The sequence below is a fragment of the Coregonus lavaretus genome (assembly GCF_964263955.1).
Source record: "Coregonus lavaretus genome assembly, chromosome: 19".
NCBI classification, from domain to species: domain Eukaryota; kingdom Metazoa; phylum Chordata; class Actinopteri; order Salmoniformes; family Salmonidae; genus Coregonus; species Coregonus lavaretus.
Window position 1 is genome coordinate 14,598,543 of NC_140006.1, and position 21,017 is coordinate 14,619,559.

General features: G+C 45.4%; 1 protein-coding gene across 1 annotated transcript in view; it reads left to right on the plus strand.

Annotated features, from left to right (window-relative positions):
* Nucleotides 1-21,017, plus strand: part of chd8 (chromodomain helicase DNA binding protein 8) — a 29,493-nt gene that overhangs the window by 1,172 nt on the left and 7,304 nt on the right. The window contains exons 3-24 of the mRNA XM_084183330.1: nucleotides 24-1,100; nucleotides 1,275-1,544; nucleotides 1,666-1,776; nucleotides 1,880-2,367; nucleotides 2,505-2,619; nucleotides 3,610-3,831; nucleotides 3,935-4,003; nucleotides 4,126-4,181; nucleotides 4,332-4,449; nucleotides 4,594-4,677; nucleotides 4,839-4,976; nucleotides 5,293-5,414; nucleotides 12,032-12,275; nucleotides 12,464-12,640; nucleotides 13,291-13,533; nucleotides 13,640-13,799; nucleotides 14,017-14,227; nucleotides 18,713-18,908; nucleotides 19,046-19,216; nucleotides 19,310-19,603; nucleotides 19,706-19,926; nucleotides 20,085-20,287. Coding sequence (XP_084039456.1) covers nucleotides 114-1,100; nucleotides 1,275-1,544; nucleotides 1,666-1,776; nucleotides 1,880-2,367; nucleotides 2,505-2,619; nucleotides 3,610-3,831; nucleotides 3,935-4,003; nucleotides 4,126-4,181; nucleotides 4,332-4,449; nucleotides 4,594-4,677; nucleotides 4,839-4,976; nucleotides 5,293-5,414; nucleotides 12,032-12,275; nucleotides 12,464-12,640; nucleotides 13,291-13,533; nucleotides 13,640-13,799; nucleotides 14,017-14,227; nucleotides 18,713-18,908; nucleotides 19,046-19,216; nucleotides 19,310-19,603; nucleotides 19,706-19,926; nucleotides 20,085-20,287 — 4,900 coding nt within the window. The 5' untranslated portion in view covers nucleotides 24-113. The remainder of the gene's footprint in view (nucleotides 1-23; nucleotides 1,101-1,274; nucleotides 1,545-1,665; nucleotides 1,777-1,879; nucleotides 2,368-2,504; nucleotides 2,620-3,609; nucleotides 3,832-3,934; nucleotides 4,004-4,125; nucleotides 4,182-4,331; nucleotides 4,450-4,593; nucleotides 4,678-4,838; nucleotides 4,977-5,292; nucleotides 5,415-12,031; nucleotides 12,276-12,463; nucleotides 12,641-13,290; nucleotides 13,534-13,639; nucleotides 13,800-14,016; nucleotides 14,228-18,712; nucleotides 18,909-19,045; nucleotides 19,217-19,309; nucleotides 19,604-19,705; nucleotides 19,927-20,084; nucleotides 20,288-21,017) is intronic.

Genomic DNA, 21,017 nt, shown 5'->3' on the forward strand with positions numbered 1-21,017 from the left:
TTTTTCCAATCGTTTTTTAAAAGTGCACAACCTGGGCAGATTTACGGATTCCCTGTCTTTCTGACTGAGAGCAAAGCTGTTTTGTTCTCTATAACTTCTGTGGACTGGGCAACATGGCAGACCCCATCATGGACCTCTTTGATGACACACCGCTGTTCAACCTGGATGCCCTGCCAGGCGATGCCTTCACCCAGGGCTCCTCAGACCCTGTGGAGGAGGCTCTGAAGCTGGCTCTGGGGCAGGTTGAACCCCCCCCCGAACCCACCCCAGCTCTCAGCATACCAGTGGCAGCTCCAACCATCCCAGACCCAGTCCCTGTGCAGCAGCAGGTCCCAGTCCCGGTCGCCCTCCCTCAGACTGTTTCAATAGCTTCAACAGTACCTCAGACAACACTCTCTGTAGCCAGTAACACTAGTCGGGCTGCCACAATCCTGCTGGGCTCACCTCTGACTGTCAATAGCTCTGCTGGCACCACACAACAGATCACCACGCAACAATTCACCACACAGCAGCTCGCACAGATCGCACAGCAGCTTACTCCTCAGCAGCTAGCTGCCATCACCCAGCAGGCCGGAGGGCAGGGAGGCTCCAAGATCGTCATCCTGAAAGGACCTGGGGGGCATGCACAGGTGCTGCAGACTGTTGCTGGGACAGGCTCCCAAGGGGGAAAGGTCACCTTTGCCAGGGTACTGTCTGGAACCCAACTTAGGCCTGGCATGCAGATACTGTCTGGAGGAACGGTCCTGAACCAAGCATCTCCTGGGCAGGGACAGGTGAAGGTGGGGACCGGGATACAGAGGCTAGTTCAGTCGCCCAACGGACCCCTAAAGCAGGTGCAGCTGATCTCCATGCCCCAGGGCCAGTCCCAGGGCCAGACGCAGACTGTCCAGATGCAAATACCGCAGGCCCAGCTTGCCCAAGCGCAGGCTCAAGTGCAGCTCCAAACCCAAGGACAGGCGATGCAGATGAAGCAAATCCAGCTACAGCCCCAGACACAGGTGCAGCTGCAGTCTGCCATGCAAACACAGGTTACCGCCACTGCTACAGGCACCACTTCAGTCCGACCACAAGGGGTCACCCTCACTACAGTACCACAGCAGGTATGACTGACCTCTGAACTCAGTTTGACCTTACCATCAGAATTGTCATGCTATGTTTTGAGTAGTCAGGAATACAGTGACCTGGTCTCTTCACCTCAGGTCTCAAGATTGTACATTTGTAATTTAATCAACATCTTCTCATTTCTAACTGATAATTGCTCTTTCTCCTCTCAGGGTGAAGCTAAGAGGATCACCCTGGTGCTGCAGCAGCCCCATGGTGGCACAGCCCAGGGGGGTACTGTGACAGTGGGTGGGTCGGGTCAGTTGCAGCAGGGCCAGCAGCAGAGGCTGGTGTTGGGTAACCTCCCAGGGAAGCTGGTCCTCCAGGGGGGTCAGCTGGCTGCGCTCACCCAGGCCAGGGCAGGGCAGACGGGGGCTCAGCCTAAAGTGCTTACCATCCAGCTGCAGGTGCAGCAGCAACCCAACCAACAGGGGGGACCCAAGGTAAGGAGGAGTGGCCTGAATTAGTAATTACAAAATTATCCCCTCTCATTTAACTAATCAGAAATACTGACCTGTTCTATGAAGACTTTGATCTGTAACTTGAACTGTCTCTGTCCTGCAGTTTCAGCTGGTGTCTGGAGGGCAAGGTAGCAGCCCACAGGTGGTTCAGATCTCCCAGGGGCAAGGTGGACAGAGACTGGCCATGCCCCTCAAACTGCTGCTGCAACCACAGGTATACACACACACATGCCTCATTTCTCAATATATGAACTGCACATCTCACTAATCAGTGTTTTTTTTTTCCTTACTCTGAACTCTTCCATCTCTTTCCCCAGATGAGCTCCACCTCCACAGCAGGTGGTGGCGTCTCCATAGTGAAGGTCATCAACACTTCAGCTGCCGGCTCTGCCCCTTCCACCACCACCACTATGGCATCGACAGGGATACGGCTGGCCAAGGCCCAGGAGCCTGTACGGCGCGTGGAGATCCTTGGCAAGCAGGAGAAGGCCAACCGCATCGTGGCCGAGGCCATCGCCAGAGCAAAGGCCAGAGGAGAGAGGAACATTCCACGAGTCCTCAACCAGGATGAACTGCCTGCTGGACAGAAGGCCGCTGACCAAGGGGCCGCTGCAACAACCACTGGCACACCTGGAGCCAAGAAGAAGGGGGGAGGAGGTGGGAGTAAGAAGAAAAGCCCACCAGGGGGGAAGGGCATGGCTTGTGCTGAGAAGAAAGGCAAGGCCAAGGCAGCAGGTGGAGCTGCTGTAGGGACACCTGTAGGGGCGTCTGGAACCAGCGGCAGCAAAAGCAAGGCAAAGATCAAGTAAGTTTATGTGTGTTAGGAGCAGTTATGTAATTTAAAAATGCAATGTGTTCTCATTCTGTTTTTTTGGGGGTGTTAAATCTATTTTTCTAAACTAATTATCTTTCTCATCCTCATCCTCCTCTCTCTCGCCCCAGTACGATCACTCTAGTGGGGGGTAAGAAGAGGAAGAGGAATGCCTCCTCAGACCACTCTGATGGGGAGTTGAGCCCTGCCTCTCCGTCTAAGGCCCTGGAGGAGGACATGCTAGCAGTGAGATCCCTCCTACTGACACACCTACACACAACACAACCACTTTTTCCTCCACACACATGCATGACACTACACTAAACTACAGTTAAGTGATAATGCCTGAGAAGCTGGTGTTTGTTGGATATATTGGCACAGGTGTTGTTAGGCCCCAGACGAAGTCAAGTGCCGACAAACTGTGCCAATATATCCAACAAACACCGGCTTTGAGGGCATTATCCCTTTTATACAACGGGTTACCAACATATTCAAATAATGATTGACAAATTTTCATTAAAAACGTTATTATGATTAATTTATTCGTACTATTTCATCCTTCCACAATATATAGTCCTGACACAAATCTAGGTTTGCTGGAGACGCAACCCAGTTGTTCATTCTTTTTGTTCTGTATCTATGGACGCGACCCAGACGTTCGTTCTAAATGTTCCATTGCCATACTGGCTGGCAACGTTCTTATCCCTTGCTCGCTAGCTAGGCAACTACGGCTAATTTACAGTTACGTCAAAAAGTTCAGCCAGAATAACAGCAAAGTAGCTGCATTTGCATTTATTTAAGCTGTTTTCTAGTGACTTTTATTTGGATACATCATAACAATGAGCTAATGAGGCGCGATTTCACCTGGCATAGAGAATGTGCTCTCTCGTCAGGACACTTGTTCCGAGGAGCTAGTCAACAACACAGCTACAGTAACACAATCACTTCAAACTGAAGCTGGAAAGACTGCACATTAGCTGTGTTTTGTTTTACCTTTTTTCAATGGACTTTTTGTTGTTATATATATCCATAAAAATGATGCCAGCTGATTCATGATTTCGACTGGCTGAGAAACGCTGCCTGCCTTTGTCTCTTCCCGACTCCCGACACGTTCAATACTACACACATCCCTGATTAGACATTTATGAACATAATACGTCCAGTATTGTACTGGCTGTTTGTCTTAGACTTCCTGACTGATGTCTGAGTTGTTAGCATGTCATCTCCCCCCACCAGAAGAGGCGCTCTAACCGCCAGGTGAAAAGGAAGAAGTACACAGAGGATCTGGACATCAAAATCACAGACGACGAGGATGAGCCAGAGGAGGACGTGGACGTAACCACGACGGCAGCGGTGCCGTCTATTACCGGAGGAGCAGCAGGGCAGCTGATGGGAGAGCAGCTCAAACAGGAGCTGCAGTTGGACGGGGACAGCCTTTCCAGCATGCAGTTCTTTGTGGTGAGTGGGAGATCTAATCAAGTTGGGGCTGTTCTGTTCAGTGAGTTTTGTTTATCACATGCACATGACAGCTGTATAACGTATATCATTTCCTGTATCACAGGAAAACCCCAATGAGGAAGATGCAGCAATTGTAGACAAAGTTTTGTCCATGAGGTTAACTAAAAAAGAGGTGAGTGTGCTTACTGTGCTATTTATTTATTCTGTTGATATTAAGTATTTATGGACTTTGCTGATTTTAAGAAGTTGCAAATCATTATGTATCATGTTTGTTCCTCTCTTCATATTTTAAAGGTGTCTCCAGGACAGTATATAAATGCTGAGGAATTCTTTGTCAAATATAAGAACTAGTAAGTCTCACTGTCTTTCCTTGTGTTCATTAGACTTTGGTTTGCTAATCCCTGATGACGGTCTATTGACTGAAGTACTGGTGTGAGATCCATGAAATTGTTTGTGGAGTATCCATAGCTAACCCCTAACCCTCCTGTTCCCCCTCTCAGCTCCTACATGCACTGTGAGTGGGCCACTCTGCAGCAGCTGGAGAGAGACAAGAGGATCCATCAGAAGCTGAAGAGATTCAAGATCAAACATGCACAAATGAGACTCCTCTTACAGGAGGTAAGGGAATGATATGGCCTCTTTCACAGAAAAGTGGTAGCCCTCCGATTGACAAGTAGATGGGAATGTGTATAGAGATGTAACTACAGGGATCATAGTCGTTGTGTCATTTGTGTCTTCTCCTTTCTGTGCCCCTGTCCCCAGGAGGAGGAGCCCTTCAACCCAGACTATGTGGAGGTGGACCGGATCCTGGACGAGTCCAACAGTGTGGACAAGGACAATGGAGAGGTAAGAGAAGTCAATAACATAGGAGCCCTGTGAGGGTACAGCACTCATGCCTGACTAAAGGACACATCTTGAAATCTGTTCTTGTAAACCATGAATTGATCTCATTGTGAAAATTCAGAGTTAGGATTATTTGTCTCTAATAGTGTATTGTATCTCCTCAGCCAGTGGTGTATTACTTGGTGAAGTGGTGCTCTCTGCCCTATGAAGACGCCACCTGGGAGCTGAGGGAGGATGTGGATGCGGACAAGGTGGAGGAGTTTAGGAAGATCCAGGACCGCCAACCTCAGCTCAAGAGAACGGTGAGTGTCAGATGCTGTGTGTGGGTATTCACTGGCTGTGTGTGGGTATTCACTGGCTGTGTGTGGGTATTCACTGGCTGTGTGTGGGTATTCACTGGCTGTGTGTGGGTATTCACTGGTCGTGTGTGGGTATTCACTGGTCGTGTGTGGGTATTCACTGGTCGTGTGTGGGTATTCACTGGTCGTGTGTGGGTATTCACTGGTCGTGTGTGGGTATTCACTGGTTGTGTGTGTTCACCACGTTCCATGTGAGTGCCACTGCTCTAGTCTCCTATGTCATCATTCCTCAGTCTAAACCATTAACTCCTCTCATTAGCCCCGACCCCAAGCGGCTGCATGGAAGAAGCTGGAGGAATTCCGAGAGTACAAGAGTGGGAACGTACTCCGAGAATACCAGCTAGAAGGAGTCAACTGGCTGCTCTTCAACTGGTACAACAGGTACTGACATTTTCTTTACGTGCTTTTGAATGCATTTCATACATATACACACGCACACACACACTACCGTTCAAAAGTTTGGGGTCACTTAGAAATGTCCTTGTTTTCGAAAGAAAAGCAATTGTTTTGTCCATTAAAATAACATCAAATTGATCAGAAATACAGTGTAGACACTGTTAATGTTGTAAATGGCTATTGTAGCTGGAAACGGCTGATTTTGAATGGAATATCTACATAGGCGTAGAGGCGCATTATCAGCAACCATCAGTCCTGTGTTCCAATGGCACGTTGTTTGCTAATCCAAGTTTATCATTTTAAAAGGCTAATTGATCATTAGAAAACCCTTTTGCAATTATGTTAGCACAGCTGAAAACTGTTGTGCTGATTTAAAGAAGCAATATAACTGGCCTTCTTGAGATTAGTTGAGTATCTGGAGCATCAGCAATTGTGGGTTCGATTACAGGCTCAAAATGGCCAGAAACAAATAACTTTCTTCTGAAACTCGTCAGTCTATTCTTGTTCTGAGAAATGAAGGCTATTCCATGCGGGAAATTGCCAAGAAACTGAAGATCTCGTGCAACGCTGTGTACTACTCCCTTCACAGAACAGCGCAAACTGTCTCTAACCAGAATAGAAAGAGGAGTGGGAGGCCCCGGTGAACAACTGAGCAAGAGGACAAATACATTAGTGTCTAGTTTGAGAAACGGATGCCTCACAGGTCCTCAACTGGCAGCTTCATTAAATAGTACTCGCAAAACACCAGTCTCAACGTCAACAGTGAAGAGGCGACTCCGGGATGCTGACCTTCTAGGCAGAGTTGCAAAGAAAAAGCCATATCTCAGACTTCCAATAAAAAGAAAAGATTAAGATGGGCAAAAGAACACCGACACTGGAAAGAGGAAGATTGGAAAAAAGTGTTATGGACAGATGAATCGAAGTTTGAGGTGTTCGGATCACAAAGAATAACATTTGTGAGACGCAGACCAAATGAAAAGATGCTGGAGGAGTGCTTGATGCCATCTGTCAAGCATGGTGGAGGCAATGTGATGGTCTGGGGGTGCTTTGGTGGTGGTCAATTGGAGGTGTACCTGTGGATGTATTTCAAGGCCTACCTTCAAACTCAGTGCCTCTTTGCTTGACATCATGAGAAAATGAAAATAAATCAGCCAAGACCTCAGAAAAAAATGTGTAGACCTCCACAAGTCTGGTTCATCCTTGGGAGCAATTTCTAAACACCTGAAGGTACCACGTTCATCTGTACAAACAATAGTACGCAAGTATAAACACCATGGGACCACGCAGCCGTCATACCGCTAACGAAGGAGACGCGTTCTGTCTCCTAGAGATGAACGTACTTTGGTGCAAAAAGTGCAAATCAATCCCAGAACAACAGCAAAGGACCTTGTGAAGATGCTGAAGGAAACCGGTACAAAAGTATCTACATCCACAGTAAAACGAGTCTAATATCGACATAACCTGAAAGGCCGCTCAGCAAGGAAGAATACACTGCTCCAAAACCGCCATAAAAAGCACTGCACATGGGGACAAAGATCATACTTTTTTGAGAAATGTCCTCTGGTCTGATAAAACTGTTTGGCCATAATGACCATATATATATATATATATACATACACACGTGTGTGTATACAGTGGGGAGAACAAGTATTTGATACACTGCCGATTTTGCAGGTTTTCCTACTTACAAAGCATGTAGAGGTCTGTAATTTTTCATAGGTACACTTCAACTGTGAGAGACGGCATCTAAAAAATCCAGAAAATCACATTGTATGATTTTTAAGCAATTAATTTGCATTTTATTGCATGACATAAGTATTTGATACATCAGAAAAGCAGAACTTAATATTTGGTACAGAAACCTTTGTTTGCAATTACAGAGATCATAAGTTTCCTGTAGTTCTTGACCACACACTGCAGCAGGGACTTTTGGCCCACTCCTCCATACAGACCTTCTCCAGATCATCCAGGTTTCGGGGCTGTCGCTGGGCAAAACGGATTTTCAGCTCCCTCCAAAGATTTTCTATTGGGTTCAGGTCTGGAGACTGGCTAGGCCACTCCAGAACCTTGAGATGCTTCTTACGCCACTCCTTAGTTGCGCTGGCTGTGTTTTGGGTCGTTGTCATGCTGGAAGACCCAGTCACGACCCATCTTCAATGCTCTTACTGAGGGAAGGAGGTTGTTGGCCAAGATCTCGCGATACATGGCCCCATCCATCCTCCCCTCAATACGGTGCAGTCGTCCTGTCCCCTTTGCAGAAAAGCATCCCCAAAGAATGATGTTTCCACCTCCATGCTTCACGGTTGGGATGGTGTTCTTGGGGTTGTACTCATCCTTCTTCTTCCTCCAAACACGGCGAGTGGAGTTTAGACCAAAAAGTTCTATTTTTGTCTCATCAGACCACATTACCTTCTCCCATTCCTCCTCTGGATCATCCAGATGGTCATTAGCAAACTTCAGACGGGCCTGGACATGCGCTGGCTTGAGCAGGGGGACCTTGTGTGCGCTGCAGGATTTTAATCCATGACGGCGTAGTGTGTTACTAATGGTTTTCTTTGAGACTGTGGTCCCAGCTCTCTTCAGGTCATTGACCAGGTCCTGCCGTGTAGTTCTGGGCTGATCCCTCACCTTCCTCATGATCATTGATGCCCCACGAGGTGAGATCTTGCATGGAGCCCCAGACCGAGGGTGATTGACTGTCATCTTGAACTTCTTCCATTTTCTAATCATTGCGCCAACAGTTGTTGCCTTCTCACCAAGCTGCTTGCCTATTGTCCTGTAGCCTATCCCAGCCTTGTGCAGGTCTACAATTTTATCCCTGATGTCCTTACACAGCTCTCTGGTCTTGGCCATTGTGGAGAGGTTGGAGTCTGTTTGATTGAGTGTGTGGACAGGTGTCTTTTATACAGGTAACGAGTTCAAACAGGTGCAGTTCATACAGGTAATGAGTGGAGAACAGGAGGGCTTCTTAAAGAAAAACTAACAGGTCTGTGAGAGCCGGAATTCTTACTGGTTGGTAGGTGATCAAATACTTATGTCATGCAATAAAATGCCAATTGAAGTGTACCTATGATAAAAAATTACAGACCTCTACATGCTTTGTAAGTAGGAAAACCTGCAAAATCGGCAGTGTATCAAATACTTGTTCTCCCCACTGTATATACAAAAGTATGTGGATTCCATACTGCCTCTGGAAGCAACATCAGCAAAATAATCTGGGTTTGGCAGATACCAGGAGAATGCTACCTGCCCGAATGCATAGTGCCAACTGTAAAATTTGGTGGAGGAGGAATAATGGTCTGGGTCAGGGAAATCTTAACGCTACAGCATACAATGACGCTTCCAACTTTGTGGCAACAGTTTGGGGAAGGCCGTTTCCTGTTTCAGCATGGCAATGCCCCCGTGCACAAAGCGAGGTCCATACAGAAATGGTTTGTCGAGATCAGTGTGGAAGAACTTGACTGGCTTGCACACAGCCCTGACCTCAACCCCATCGAACACCTTTGGGATTAATTGGAATGCCAACTGCGAGCCAGGCCTAATCGCCCAACATCAGTGCCTGACCTCACTAATGCTCTTGTGGCTGAATGGAAGCAAGTCCCTGCCGCAATGTTCCAGCATCTAGTTGAATGTCTTCCCAGAAGAGTGGAGGCTGTTATAGCAGTAAAGGGGGGACCAACTCCATATTAATGCCCATGATTTTGGAATGAGATGTCCACATACTTTTGGTCATGTAGTGTATAATGTTTTCCATGATTCTTCTAATGTACTGTAAGAACAATAAATTATCTTTGAGGTCAACCAACCACTTTTTATCTCAATTCAAAAATAGTCAACTGCATGGCAAAACAAAGCTCTGGTTTTCACTCAATATAACAAAGTAGGCATTAATAATCATCCAGTCATTAACCAAATATGTTAATATCATTATATTCTAAAATAAAGTGAGGTTAATTTAAGATAAAATTCTTCAAAATTGTCCTCAAATAAGATAAATAGCCAATCACCACCACCTGGTTTATAGTGTGAACCCTGTATACTCATCCGTCTGCCATTGTGTAACCACTTGATGCCTTGTTCATCACAGAAAGAGTCACATAAAAAGACTGGTACATTAAATACATACAATTAGCATATGCAAATATGGAGCAACAAAACATAAGTGCATGTTGTTGATATAGTTTCAGGATGTGTAACTATCTTTATGTTGATGTCAATAGGCAGGGAAGGTTTCTTTGAAAATACAGTACATTTTCCATGGAGATCATTATCTTCCCTGCATGTCACTACATCGCAGTTAAAGACACGATCAGTACTACCCGACAGTACCCTTGGGGAGAACTAGTGTATAACTGTGGGCAACCTTACACTATATTTTAAACACATACTCCCAATGCTTAATCGAAGCCTCGTTATATCATGTTGAAGTTACTGCAGTACTGCAAAAGCTACATACTTTCATAAGTCTTTCTTTAAGTTGGTGTACCAGGGCCTACAGAAGCTCTGTAACAAAGGCTATGGGCTAACTGACACTAAAATGGACCGATTCGTTATCAGAGTATGATAGTGAGAGTTAGAGTCTCAACCTCATGGTTTTGATATTGAGACCACTAAGGACCACATTGGTCTGGGTGTCCGTGCCCAAAATGTCTGGATCTGTGACTCAGCACCCAATGTTCTGGTCTGGGTCTGGACTAATGGCTTGGGACAAGATAGTACTAAAACCATCTAAACTCATGGTTAAGATATATCGCCCAATACCTCCTCTTGCCAGTGTTATGTGGCCAAGAAGGAATGGGCACCTTGCTTCCCTAATGTGTGAGCTTGTTGGGCATGAATGGCTAATGTTTAGGAATAAGATGCCTTTTTTTGCAGACTTTTTACATTGGTCTTGGTCTGGATCTCATTTAAACATTTTAACTGGTCTTGAGCTTGCCACAGTTTCGAAACACATGGTCTTGTTCTGGGTCTGAGTATCAATAGGTTGGGTCTTGGTCTGAGTCTCAAGGGGTCTTCAACAAATCTTAGCTCCATCTCTGATAAGCATACGAACAGACCCACCTACAAAGGCCAGGGGAGCAGTGGTTCCCCTGGGATGGCCAGGCAAAAGGATGACCACAAACAATGGCAACAGGTGTGTCTAGTGGCTTCTGTAATGATGATGCTGATGAGTGATGGATTGTCTTGATATGAGTAATAATAAGTAACATTTGGCAATGCATAGCTCACACATTTGTCTCCATTTTATAACCTACGATCTTTAGCAGAATCTCTGCTGACAGAGTTGGATTGCTTGTACTTGTGCTCGAAGGTCAGTATAATCAATGCCAAAATCATGTCTTAATTCATTAAACACAAGAGTCTGGCACAATGTTTCACCTTGATAATTGTTGTTGACAAATCAACACAGACCCTTATTAGTAGTGCAGTGGTCTGTGTTAAAAACAGCCATTTACACCAGTTTGTAAGACAGCCACAGTTTTTTCATGATGACTATGCAGAGAGAGATACACTTGAAAATACAAAAATACTCACATTAATGTCGTTTACAATGTTTTGATTGCGCCCGATAAAGGAAGCTTGCTGACGTGAATAAGAATGAAAATTGAAATTGATTATCAAGTAAGTTTCTTCAGCATAAGTAGCTTGCTTTGAGTGATTAATGGGCTCGGCCATTGATTTCCTTTTGTTTAGATCTTTGTTAACTTTCCAGAGGCACAATTATATTTTGTTTCCAACAATAAACCCAATCTAGCTGGAGCAAATGAAATCTTCCAACAGGCTCTTCACAGTTATTTTACATATTTTCAACTGGATAGTTATTATCACAAGGCACTTGCAAAAAAATTGTTTTCAATTTTTATTAATTAAATTCTTGATTAAATGTTGTTTTCTACAGAATATTAGGTGTGAGATTGGGAAGGGTTGTTGTTTATAGAATTATAGAAGACTTGACATGTAAGGTTCACCCATTGTGCCAATGGTTAAATCTTCATACGGTAAGTACAAAAAGCTGTATATCACATGGTAGGACATTTCTGATGAGTTATCTACCTAGCACATATTTCAGATTGCTGTGAATGAGAGAGAGAGAGATTTCTGTATATTTGTTCAAGGAACAGCCAGTCTTGCTTTTTTTGAATAACATCACAAAAGGTATTTGATACATTCTGAGTTGTCTCAATACAATGTACTATCGATATTTGCAAGTCAAATGCTACTATTCAGATTACTTCATCAAAGGGCTTTCGCCTTATTCTTTCAGATTTAGCACTTTGAAAGCTTCCACAGATCCAGACATTTATACTTCCTGATTTCTTGCATCATATCTCCAAGATAGTGATAATACGATTTCTGTGTTTTTTGCTGTTGAGAAACAAACTGGATTATGAACAGATCACTACATAAACAGCTTTCTAAAAGGAGGCAGCTATTTTAAAAGAGGCTGAAGAAATGCAAAGAGGGATTTGAATTTATTCCAGCAAGTGAAAGGTTCTTTTGAGAGGGGATTTCAGCAAAGATGATGGTATTTAAAAGTGATAAACACGCATCTAAACCTCCAGTGAAAAACAGTCATTCTGACACCTTTTCTCGCCCTACAGGCAGAACTGTATCCTGGCCGATGAGATGGGTCTAGGGAAGACCATCCAGTCCATCTCTCTGCTGTCCGAGGTGTTTGGTGCCGGTGTCCAGGGCCCCTTCCTGGTCATCGCCCCCCTCTCCACCATCACCAACTGGGAGAGGGAGTTCGCCACCTGGACCGACATGAATGCCATCGTCTACCACGGCAGCCTGGCCAGCAGGCAGATGATCCAGCAGTACGAGATGTACTGCAAGGATGACAAGGTGTGTGTCTGTCTTGCATTTTGTTTGTGGAACCTCAGAACAGAAGAATGGATTACAGTGGTTGAGTACTAGTATAATGCAGTAGGACCTGTCGGAAGACATTGATTCTCTCATGTTTAGATTATAAGATTCTTGGTACATCGACAGCTAGCTCCTCTAACTAGTGTTGTATTACATTTTCTCTGTAGGACCATCTGATCCCAGGGGCATATAAATTTGATGCCCTGATCACAACGTTTGAAATGATTCTTTCCGACTGCCCTGAGCTGAGGGAGATCTCCTGGCGCTGTGTGATCATTGACGAAGCTCACCGCCTCAAGAACCGCAACTGCAAGCTGCTGGACAGCCTCAAGATGCTGGACCTGGTGAGTCATCGGGATAGAATCTAGCCCTTAGTCTATCAGACCCACGCTAGCCGACATCCGCATAGCGGTTGTTTTGGCATGTCGGAGGTGGAACTGCATTAGATCTGTCAAATCCACAAGCAGCTCCTTGCGTTACCTTATCGCGGACACTGCCATTGGATGCAACCAAACCACTCCCGACTTAATATCCGACAAATCCCATGCAGAAGTTAATGCAGCCGCGTAACAAGTTCAAACACTCAAATGCATGACGTTCTATTGCCTACTACACCTTGATTAGACTGATAGGCTTTAAATCCCCCCCCCCCATCCAAATGAACATAACATGCATTATTTCCATCATCGATAGTCGACACTTTCTGTCGCCATTTATAAACGTCTAATGCAGTAGGGAAAATAAGGAAGGGAGTGGTTGGTGACACACGAGCAGCCGCTTTCTGATTTGTCAGCTCATACCGCAGTTACACCTCCAACACCACCAAAATATCCGCTATGCAGATGTCAGCCAATGCAGGGTGACAAATGTATTACTTGTGATCTGACAACATTGGTCTTTTGTATCAAGAAAGAGACCGATTTAACTCCCTTTCCTGTATTGCCCATCTTTCTCTCTCCTCCTCCACACTCTGTTCCTGTCCTCCGGTTCTCAGGAGCATAAGGTGCTTCTGACAGGCACTCCCCTCCAGAACACAGTGGAGGAGCTCTTCAGTCTGCTGCATTTCCTTGAGCCAGCTCAGTTCTCCTCAGAGTCAGAGTTCCTACGTGACTTTGGAGACCTCAAAACAGAGGAGCAGGTCCAGAAGCTCCAAGCTATTCTGAAGCCTATGATGCTGCGCAGACTCAAAGAGGATGTGGAGAAGAACTTGGCGCCAAAACAAGAGACCATCATTGAGGTAAGACTTTATGGATAATATTGCACCATGGAACCAAGGCGACCTTGTATATGAGCATAATATTATTTTTGGTAATGGACCATAACCATCGAGCTCAATACAACAGGTGGAGCTGACAGATGTGCAGAAGAAATACTACCGGGCCATCCTAGAGAGGAACTTTAGTTTCCTCAGCATGGGAGCCACCAGCAACAGCAACGTGCCCAATCTGCTCAACACCATGATGGAGCTACGCAAGTGCTGCAACCACCCCTACCTCATCACAGGTACCTCACCTCACACCAACACTACACTACATGTCAATACCCTTCCTCCTCCAAAAACACAACCCCAATAGCATCTTAATGCTGCTATCACTTGACCACAGGTTCTGTTGAACTAACATCAGTCCAACACATCATCTATATACTCCTGTCTTCATACCTTTCCCAGGATGTTATGGTATACCATGTTATAATCACCCCTGTTCTCTGTTCTGTCCAGGGGCGGAGGAGTCTATTGTGGCTGAGTTGAGGGAGGTGTACGACCCCATGGTCCCAGACTTCCACCTGCAGGCCCTGGTGAGATCTGCAGGCAAGCTGGTCTTGCTGGACAAACTGCTGCCTCGCCTGAAGGCCGGGGGACACAAGGTGCTCATCTTCTCCCAGATGGTGCGCTGCCTGGATATCCTGGAGGACTACCTCATCAACAAGAGGTATGAAGGTCTAGATAGACTACCTCATCAACAAGAGGTATAGACGGGTTAGCTGACAACGTCAAGAAAACGATGCCCGCGATTCAATGGGGCAGATATCCTTGGTTTGTGATTCTGGATAGCCAGATAGCTAGCAACAATGACAAGAAGCTGCCATGTTGTGAATCGTAAGTGGCTCGTTTCAACTAGTTTTCGGTTGTTCTTGATACCATGTCTTGTTTTGAGGTGTTATGACTGATGTCAGGTGTATGCTAATATGGCTCAAATTCACTAGCTAGCTAACCAACTGTAATGATGTGTTTGAGACAACAAATGTGAAATGTATTTCATATCAAATTGTATTTATCACATGCACCGAATGCAACAGGTGTAGACCTTTACGTTTACATTTTAGTCATTTAGCAGACGCGCTTATCCAGAGCGACTTAGTTAGTGCATTCATCGTAAGATAGCTAGGTGGGACAACTGTGAAATGCTTACTTACGAGCCCTTAACCAACAATGCAGCTTTTTAAAAAGTAAGTAAGAAAAATGTGCTAAACTAAAGGAAAAATAGTAACATAATAAATACCAATAACGAGGATATAAAATATACAAAGGGGTCAATATGCAGGGGTACAGGTTTTACAAGGTAATATATACATGTAGGTAGGGGTAAAGTGACTATGCATAGATAATAAACAGAGAGTAGCAGCAGCGTGTGTGAAGGTGTGTGTGTGGCGTCAATATTCGTGTGTGTGAGTTGGAGTGTCAGTGTGTGTGGTTAGTCCAGTGAGTGTACATCGAGCCTGTGCAAGAGTCAGTTCAAAAAAATTATAATAAATAATAATAAAAGAAGGGGGTCAATGCAAATAGTCCGGGTAGCTATTTGATTAACAGTTCAGCAGTCTTATGGCTTGGGGGTATAAGCTGTTAAGGAGCCTTTTGGTCCAATACTTGGCGCTCCGGTACCGTGTGGTAGCAGAGAGAACAGTGTGACTTCGGTGGCTGGATTCTTTGACCATTTTTAGGACCTTCCTCTGACACTGCCTGGTATAGAGGTCCTGGATGGAAGGAAGCTCGGCCCCAGTGATATACTGGGCCGTACGCACTACCCTCTGTGGCGCCTTGGGGTCAGATGCCGAGCAGTTGCCATACCAATCGGTTATGCAAGCAGTCAGGATGCTCTCGATTGTGCGGCTGTAGAACATTTTGAGGATCTGAGGTCCCATGCCAAATATTTTCAGCCTCCTGAGGGGGAAGAGGCGTTGTCATGCCCTCTTCACGACTGTGTTGGTGTGTTTGGACCATGAAAGGTTCTTAGTGATGTGGACACCAAGGAACATGAAGCGCTCGACCCGCTCCACTACAGCCCCGTTGATGTGAATGGGGGCGTGCTCTGCCCTCATCTTCCTGTAGTCCACGATCCGCTCCTTTGTCTTGCTCACGTTGAGGGAGAGGTTGTTGTCCTGGCACCACACTGGAGGTCTCTGACCTCCTCCCTACGGGGCGGTAGTAATTTAGCCAGGTTACCTTGGCGTTCATGGGCACAGGGACTATGGTGGTCTGTAGGGTTGGGTAATGTCTGGAATGACACATCGTCCCATCGACCTGTCCAAACATCATTGATATACTATTGTATCGTCTCTTTAAAAAAAAAAAATGTATTTATTTATTTATCCGTGGGGGGGTACGTCGTTCCATTGCCTAGCAATGCATTAAACGAGCTGTAATGCAGCCTGTCATGCACAAACCACCAATTTTAAAGTCTAATCATTAGACTACAACGTGGAAATCATCTTACCAATAGTGTATTTTCTTGTGTGCAAATAAATAAATATACTGAACAAAAATATAAATGCAACATGTAAAGTGTTGGTCCCATGTTTCATGAGCTGAAATTAAAGATCTCAAAAATGTTCCATTCGCACAAAAAACTTATTTCAGCTTTGCCAAGATAATCCATCCACCTGCCAGGTGTGGCATATCAAGAATCTGATTAAACAGCATGACCATTACACAGGTGCACCTTGTGCTGGGGACAATAAAAGGCCACTCTTGTGCAGTTTTGTCACACAACACAATGCCACAGATGTCTCAAGTTTTGAGGGAGCGTGCAATTGGCCTGCTGACTGCAGGAATGTCCACCAGAGCTGTTGCCAGATAATTGAATGTTCATTTCTCTACCATACGCCGCCTCCGTTGTTTTAGAGAATTTGGCAGCACTTGGCAGCACGTCCAACCGGCCTCACAACCGCAGACCACATGTAACCACGCCAGCCCAGGACCTCCACATCCAGCTTCTAAACCTGCGGGATCTTCTTAGACCAGACAGCTGGTGAAACTGAGGAGTATTTCTGTCTGTAATAAAGCCCTTTTGTGGGGAAAAACGTATTCTGATTGGCTGGGCCTTACTCCCCAGTGGGTGGGACTGGCTCCCAAGTGGGTGGGCTTATGGCCTCCCAGGCCCACCCATGGCTGTGCCCCTGCCCAGTAATGTGAAATTCATAGATTAGGGCCTAATGAATTTGTTTCAATTGACAGATTTTCCTTATATGAACTGTAACTCAGCAAAATCGTTGAAATTGTTGCGTTTTATATTTTTGTTCAGTATAAATAAATATAAACTAATCTCATGGTGATATGTGGTACCGATAACTAACTTTGAATGGTGATTTGGAACAAACATTGTAGGCCTAGAATGTGTTACGAGACCCTTTCAATGGTGATTTCGGACTATTTCAACTGAGATCGAGTGCAGATGTTCACCATTGAAGACTTCACTGGGCAGTCTTCTTGGGAGAGCAAAGCAAACACTCCCACTCAATTACGCAAGAGCAGGCCAGCGCAGAGCTCACATTCTACCTACTTTAAGATGTAATCAGAGGAGATGATGACCCACTGGCATGGTGGAGAGGGAATGAGGGTCGCTTTCAGCTCTTGGCCAATGTTGCCCTCATACCTCTGCATCTGTGCAAAAAGCATTCCGTCTGAACGAGTTTTCAGTAGGCATACAGCAGGCAATATTGTTACCTTAGGTAGGTTCATATATAATGACAAATAAAAATGTTTATCACACTTTTTAATTTTATTTATTCACATATGCGTCTTATTCAAAATAAATGTAGCCTAGGCTGGAATATTCTGTTGTGTGCCTTTAAACTTATTTGCACTAATTTGTTTGGTTAATTTGATACTTATTTTGTTTACTTTATTTATTTTGTAATTTGTAGCCTAAATATGGATAATTTTTTTGTAGGCAACATTTATTTTTTGTTCCTGCTTATGTAATAACCGTTGCGCAATTCAAGGATATGAATAAACACTTCCACAATAATATAAATATCTCTTTAGAAGTTAAACTTGTACAAGTAACATTTATTGACAGTAGCCTAGTGTAGGCCTATATTATTGGCTGTTTGGTTTACAAGGATGTTCTGGCAGTACACAATTTGTTTTTCCTAAAGCTTTGGTCAGGTGGAGGCCAGAAACTTAAGATTTGTTTAAACTTCCCATTCAAATATTCTATCTTGCAATTGTTGGTTCTCTCTCATTATTACTGTATCATGTTTTTATTAAGGCTATTCACAAACTGCTTTCTCAGATAGAACTCTGTTACTGGCCTCCTAGATTCATTTGAAAGTTGATCATGAAAGATCTGCATTTGGCGTGTCACCCGGCTGTGAGCTGCACTGTTGTGCACTGCCCGACTCCGGCGGTGCCAGTCATGTTCAAATAGGTTAACCTATCTATATAAAAAAATATACAAACTATTGTCTGTCACATCACGATATTGTTGCCATCAGCGATGTCTGTCAAACATCGTTGATTTCCAATTATATCGTAATATCGTCCAACCCTAGTGGTCTGCTTGAAACATGTAGGTATTACAGACTGGGTCAGGGAGAGGTTGGAAATGTCAGTGAAGACACTTGCCAGATGGTCAGCGCATGCTTTGAGTACGCATCCTGGTAATCCCTTTGGTCCTGCAGACTTGTGAATGTTAACCTGTTTTAAAGGTCTTACTCACATCAGCTACGGAGAGCGTGATCACAGTCGTCCGCAACAGCTGGTGCTCTCATGCATGGTTCAGTGTTGCTTGCCTTGAAGCGAGCATAGAAGGCATTTGGCTCGTCTGGTAGGCTCACGTCACTGGGCAGCTCACGGCTGGGCTTCCCTTTGTAATCCGTGATCGTTTGCAAGCCCTGGCACATCCGACGAGCCTCAGCTGGTGTAGTAGGATTCAATCTTAGTCCTGTATTTATGCTTTCAATAAACATTGGAGACGAAAAATTGTTGCCATGTTGTCAACAATCGAAGCCAACACTGTCTGTTTTGTCCCATAGTTGTGCATGTCGGTTTTGTTGCTAAACAACCAACCCGTCTATGGAGCTGTAGATAGACTACCTCATCAACAAATGAGATGGGCATGTTGATGAGAACTAGATTTTGTTGTGAAGAGTAATCTAAATGAGTAAGAAGTTGTCTTTATCATTGTTCTGCCCAGATACCTGTACGAGCGTATTGATGGCAGAGTGAGAGGGAACCTGCGTCAGGCAGCCATTGATCGCTTCAGCAAACCAGACTCGGACCGTTTCGTCTTCCTGCTGTGTACCCGGGCTGGAGGCCTGGGCATCAACCTGACTGCTGCTGACACCTGCGTCATCTTTGACTCCGACTGGAACCCTCAGAATGATCTGCAGGTAATGTCTGATCTCTGACCTTTGAACCCAGGCTCTCTCTTTTGTGTATGGGTCCTTCCAATGTTTCATCCTAATTCCCTTACCACTCTGTACAAATAGCATCTGATTGATGTACTAACCCTGCCTTCTCTCAACAGGCTCAGGCGCGGTGTCACCGTATCGGCCAGTCCAAGGCGGTGAAGGTGTACCGTCTGATCACCAGGAACTCCTATGAGAGGGAGATGTTGGACAAGGCTAGCCTCAAACTGGGTCTGGACCGGGCTGTACTGCAGAGCATGAGCAGCAACAAGGAGAGCAATGTCAACGGAGTAAGGAGGACCAAAATATTGTTCGTTTTTTAAGTCTGCGGTTTGTTTGGATGCCAACTGGTTAATATATGTCTTGTTCCACCCGTTTCGCAGCAAATCCAACAGTTCTCCAAGAAGGAGATCGAGGACCTCCTGAGGAAGGGGGCGTACGCTGCCATCATGGACGAGGAGGACGAGGGCTCCAAGTTCTGCGAGGAGGACATTGACCAGATCCTCCAAAGGAGAGCCACCACCATCACCATTGAAAGCGAGGGCAAGGGCTCCACCTTCTCCAAGGCCAGCTTCGTGGCCACCGAGAACAGGACCGACATCGCCCTGGATGACCCCGAGTTCTGGCAGAAGTGGGCCAAGAGGGCAGACATAGACTTTGATTCCATGAATAGGAAGGTAATGCGAACGTCTCAGGCACGTCTCCATTCTGTGTGTGTGTGCGCTACCTTTCTCAATGTGTTTTGTGAGAAGCAAATTTTTCTCCCACCCTCCCTGTAGAACACTCTCGTGATTGACACACCCAGGGTGAGGAAGCAGACCCGTCAGTTCGCTACCCTGAGGGGCGAGGGCGGGGAGATCTCTGACCCCGACAGCGACGACGAGTATCCGCCCGCCAATTCCCGGCAGTCCCGGTCCTCAAGGCGATCCGAGCGCCACACTGGAAATGGCTACGGCCGCACCGACTGCTTCCGTGTGGAGAAACACCTGCTTGTTTACGGGTAGGTGGACCTGACTAGGGCCTTGTTTTGTTTTTTCTGGACATGTGTAGTTATAATACATATGTGATAGTGAAGTTATGACAGGATTTTCTACCAAAGCAAGCTCCACGCTATTGTGCTGACCCCTCCTTTCTCACTGCCACCTCCTTCTTGTCCAGGTGGGGGCGCTGGAGGGACATCCTGTCTCATGCACGCTGTAAGCGGCGCCTCGGGGAGCATGACGTGGAGACCATCTGCAGGGTCATTCTGGTCTTCTGCCTGCTGCATTACCGTGGCGACGAGAACATCAAGAGCTTCATCTGGGAGCTCATTACCCCCCCAGAGAACGGCCGGGAACCACACACACTCCTCAACCACTCTGGTATGTACAGTTGAAGTCGGAAGTTTACATACACCTTAGCCAAATACGTTTAAACTCAGTTTTTCACAATTCCTGACATTTAATCCTAGTAAAAATTCCCTGTCTTAGGTCAGTTAGGATCACCACTTTATTTTAAGAATGTGAAATGTCAGAATAATAGTAGAGAGACTGATTTATTTCAGCTTTTATTTATTTCATCACATTCCCAGTGGGTCAGAAGTTTACATACACTCAATTAGTATTTTGTAGCATTGCCTTTAAACTTGGGTCAAACGTGTTGGGTAGCCTTCCACAAGCTTCCCACAATAAGTTGGGTGAATTTTGGCCTATTCCTACTGACAGAGCTGGTGTAACTGAGTCAGGTTTGTAGGCCTCCTTGCTCGCACACGCTTTTTCAGTTCTGCCCACAAGTTTTCTATAGGATTGAGGTCAGGGCTTTGTGATGGCCACTCCAATACCTTGACTTTGTTGTCCTTAAGACATTTTGGCACAACTTTGGAAGTATGCTTGGGGTCATTGTCCATTTGGAAGACCCATTTGCGACCAAGCTTTAACTTCCTGACTGATGTCTTGAGATGTTGCTTCAATATATCCACATAATTTTCCTTCCTCATGATGCCATCTATTTTGTGAAGTGCACCAGTCACTCCTGCAGCAAAGCACCCCCACAGCATGATACTGCCACCCCTGTGCTTCACGGTTGGGATGGTGTTCTTCAGCTTGCAAAGTC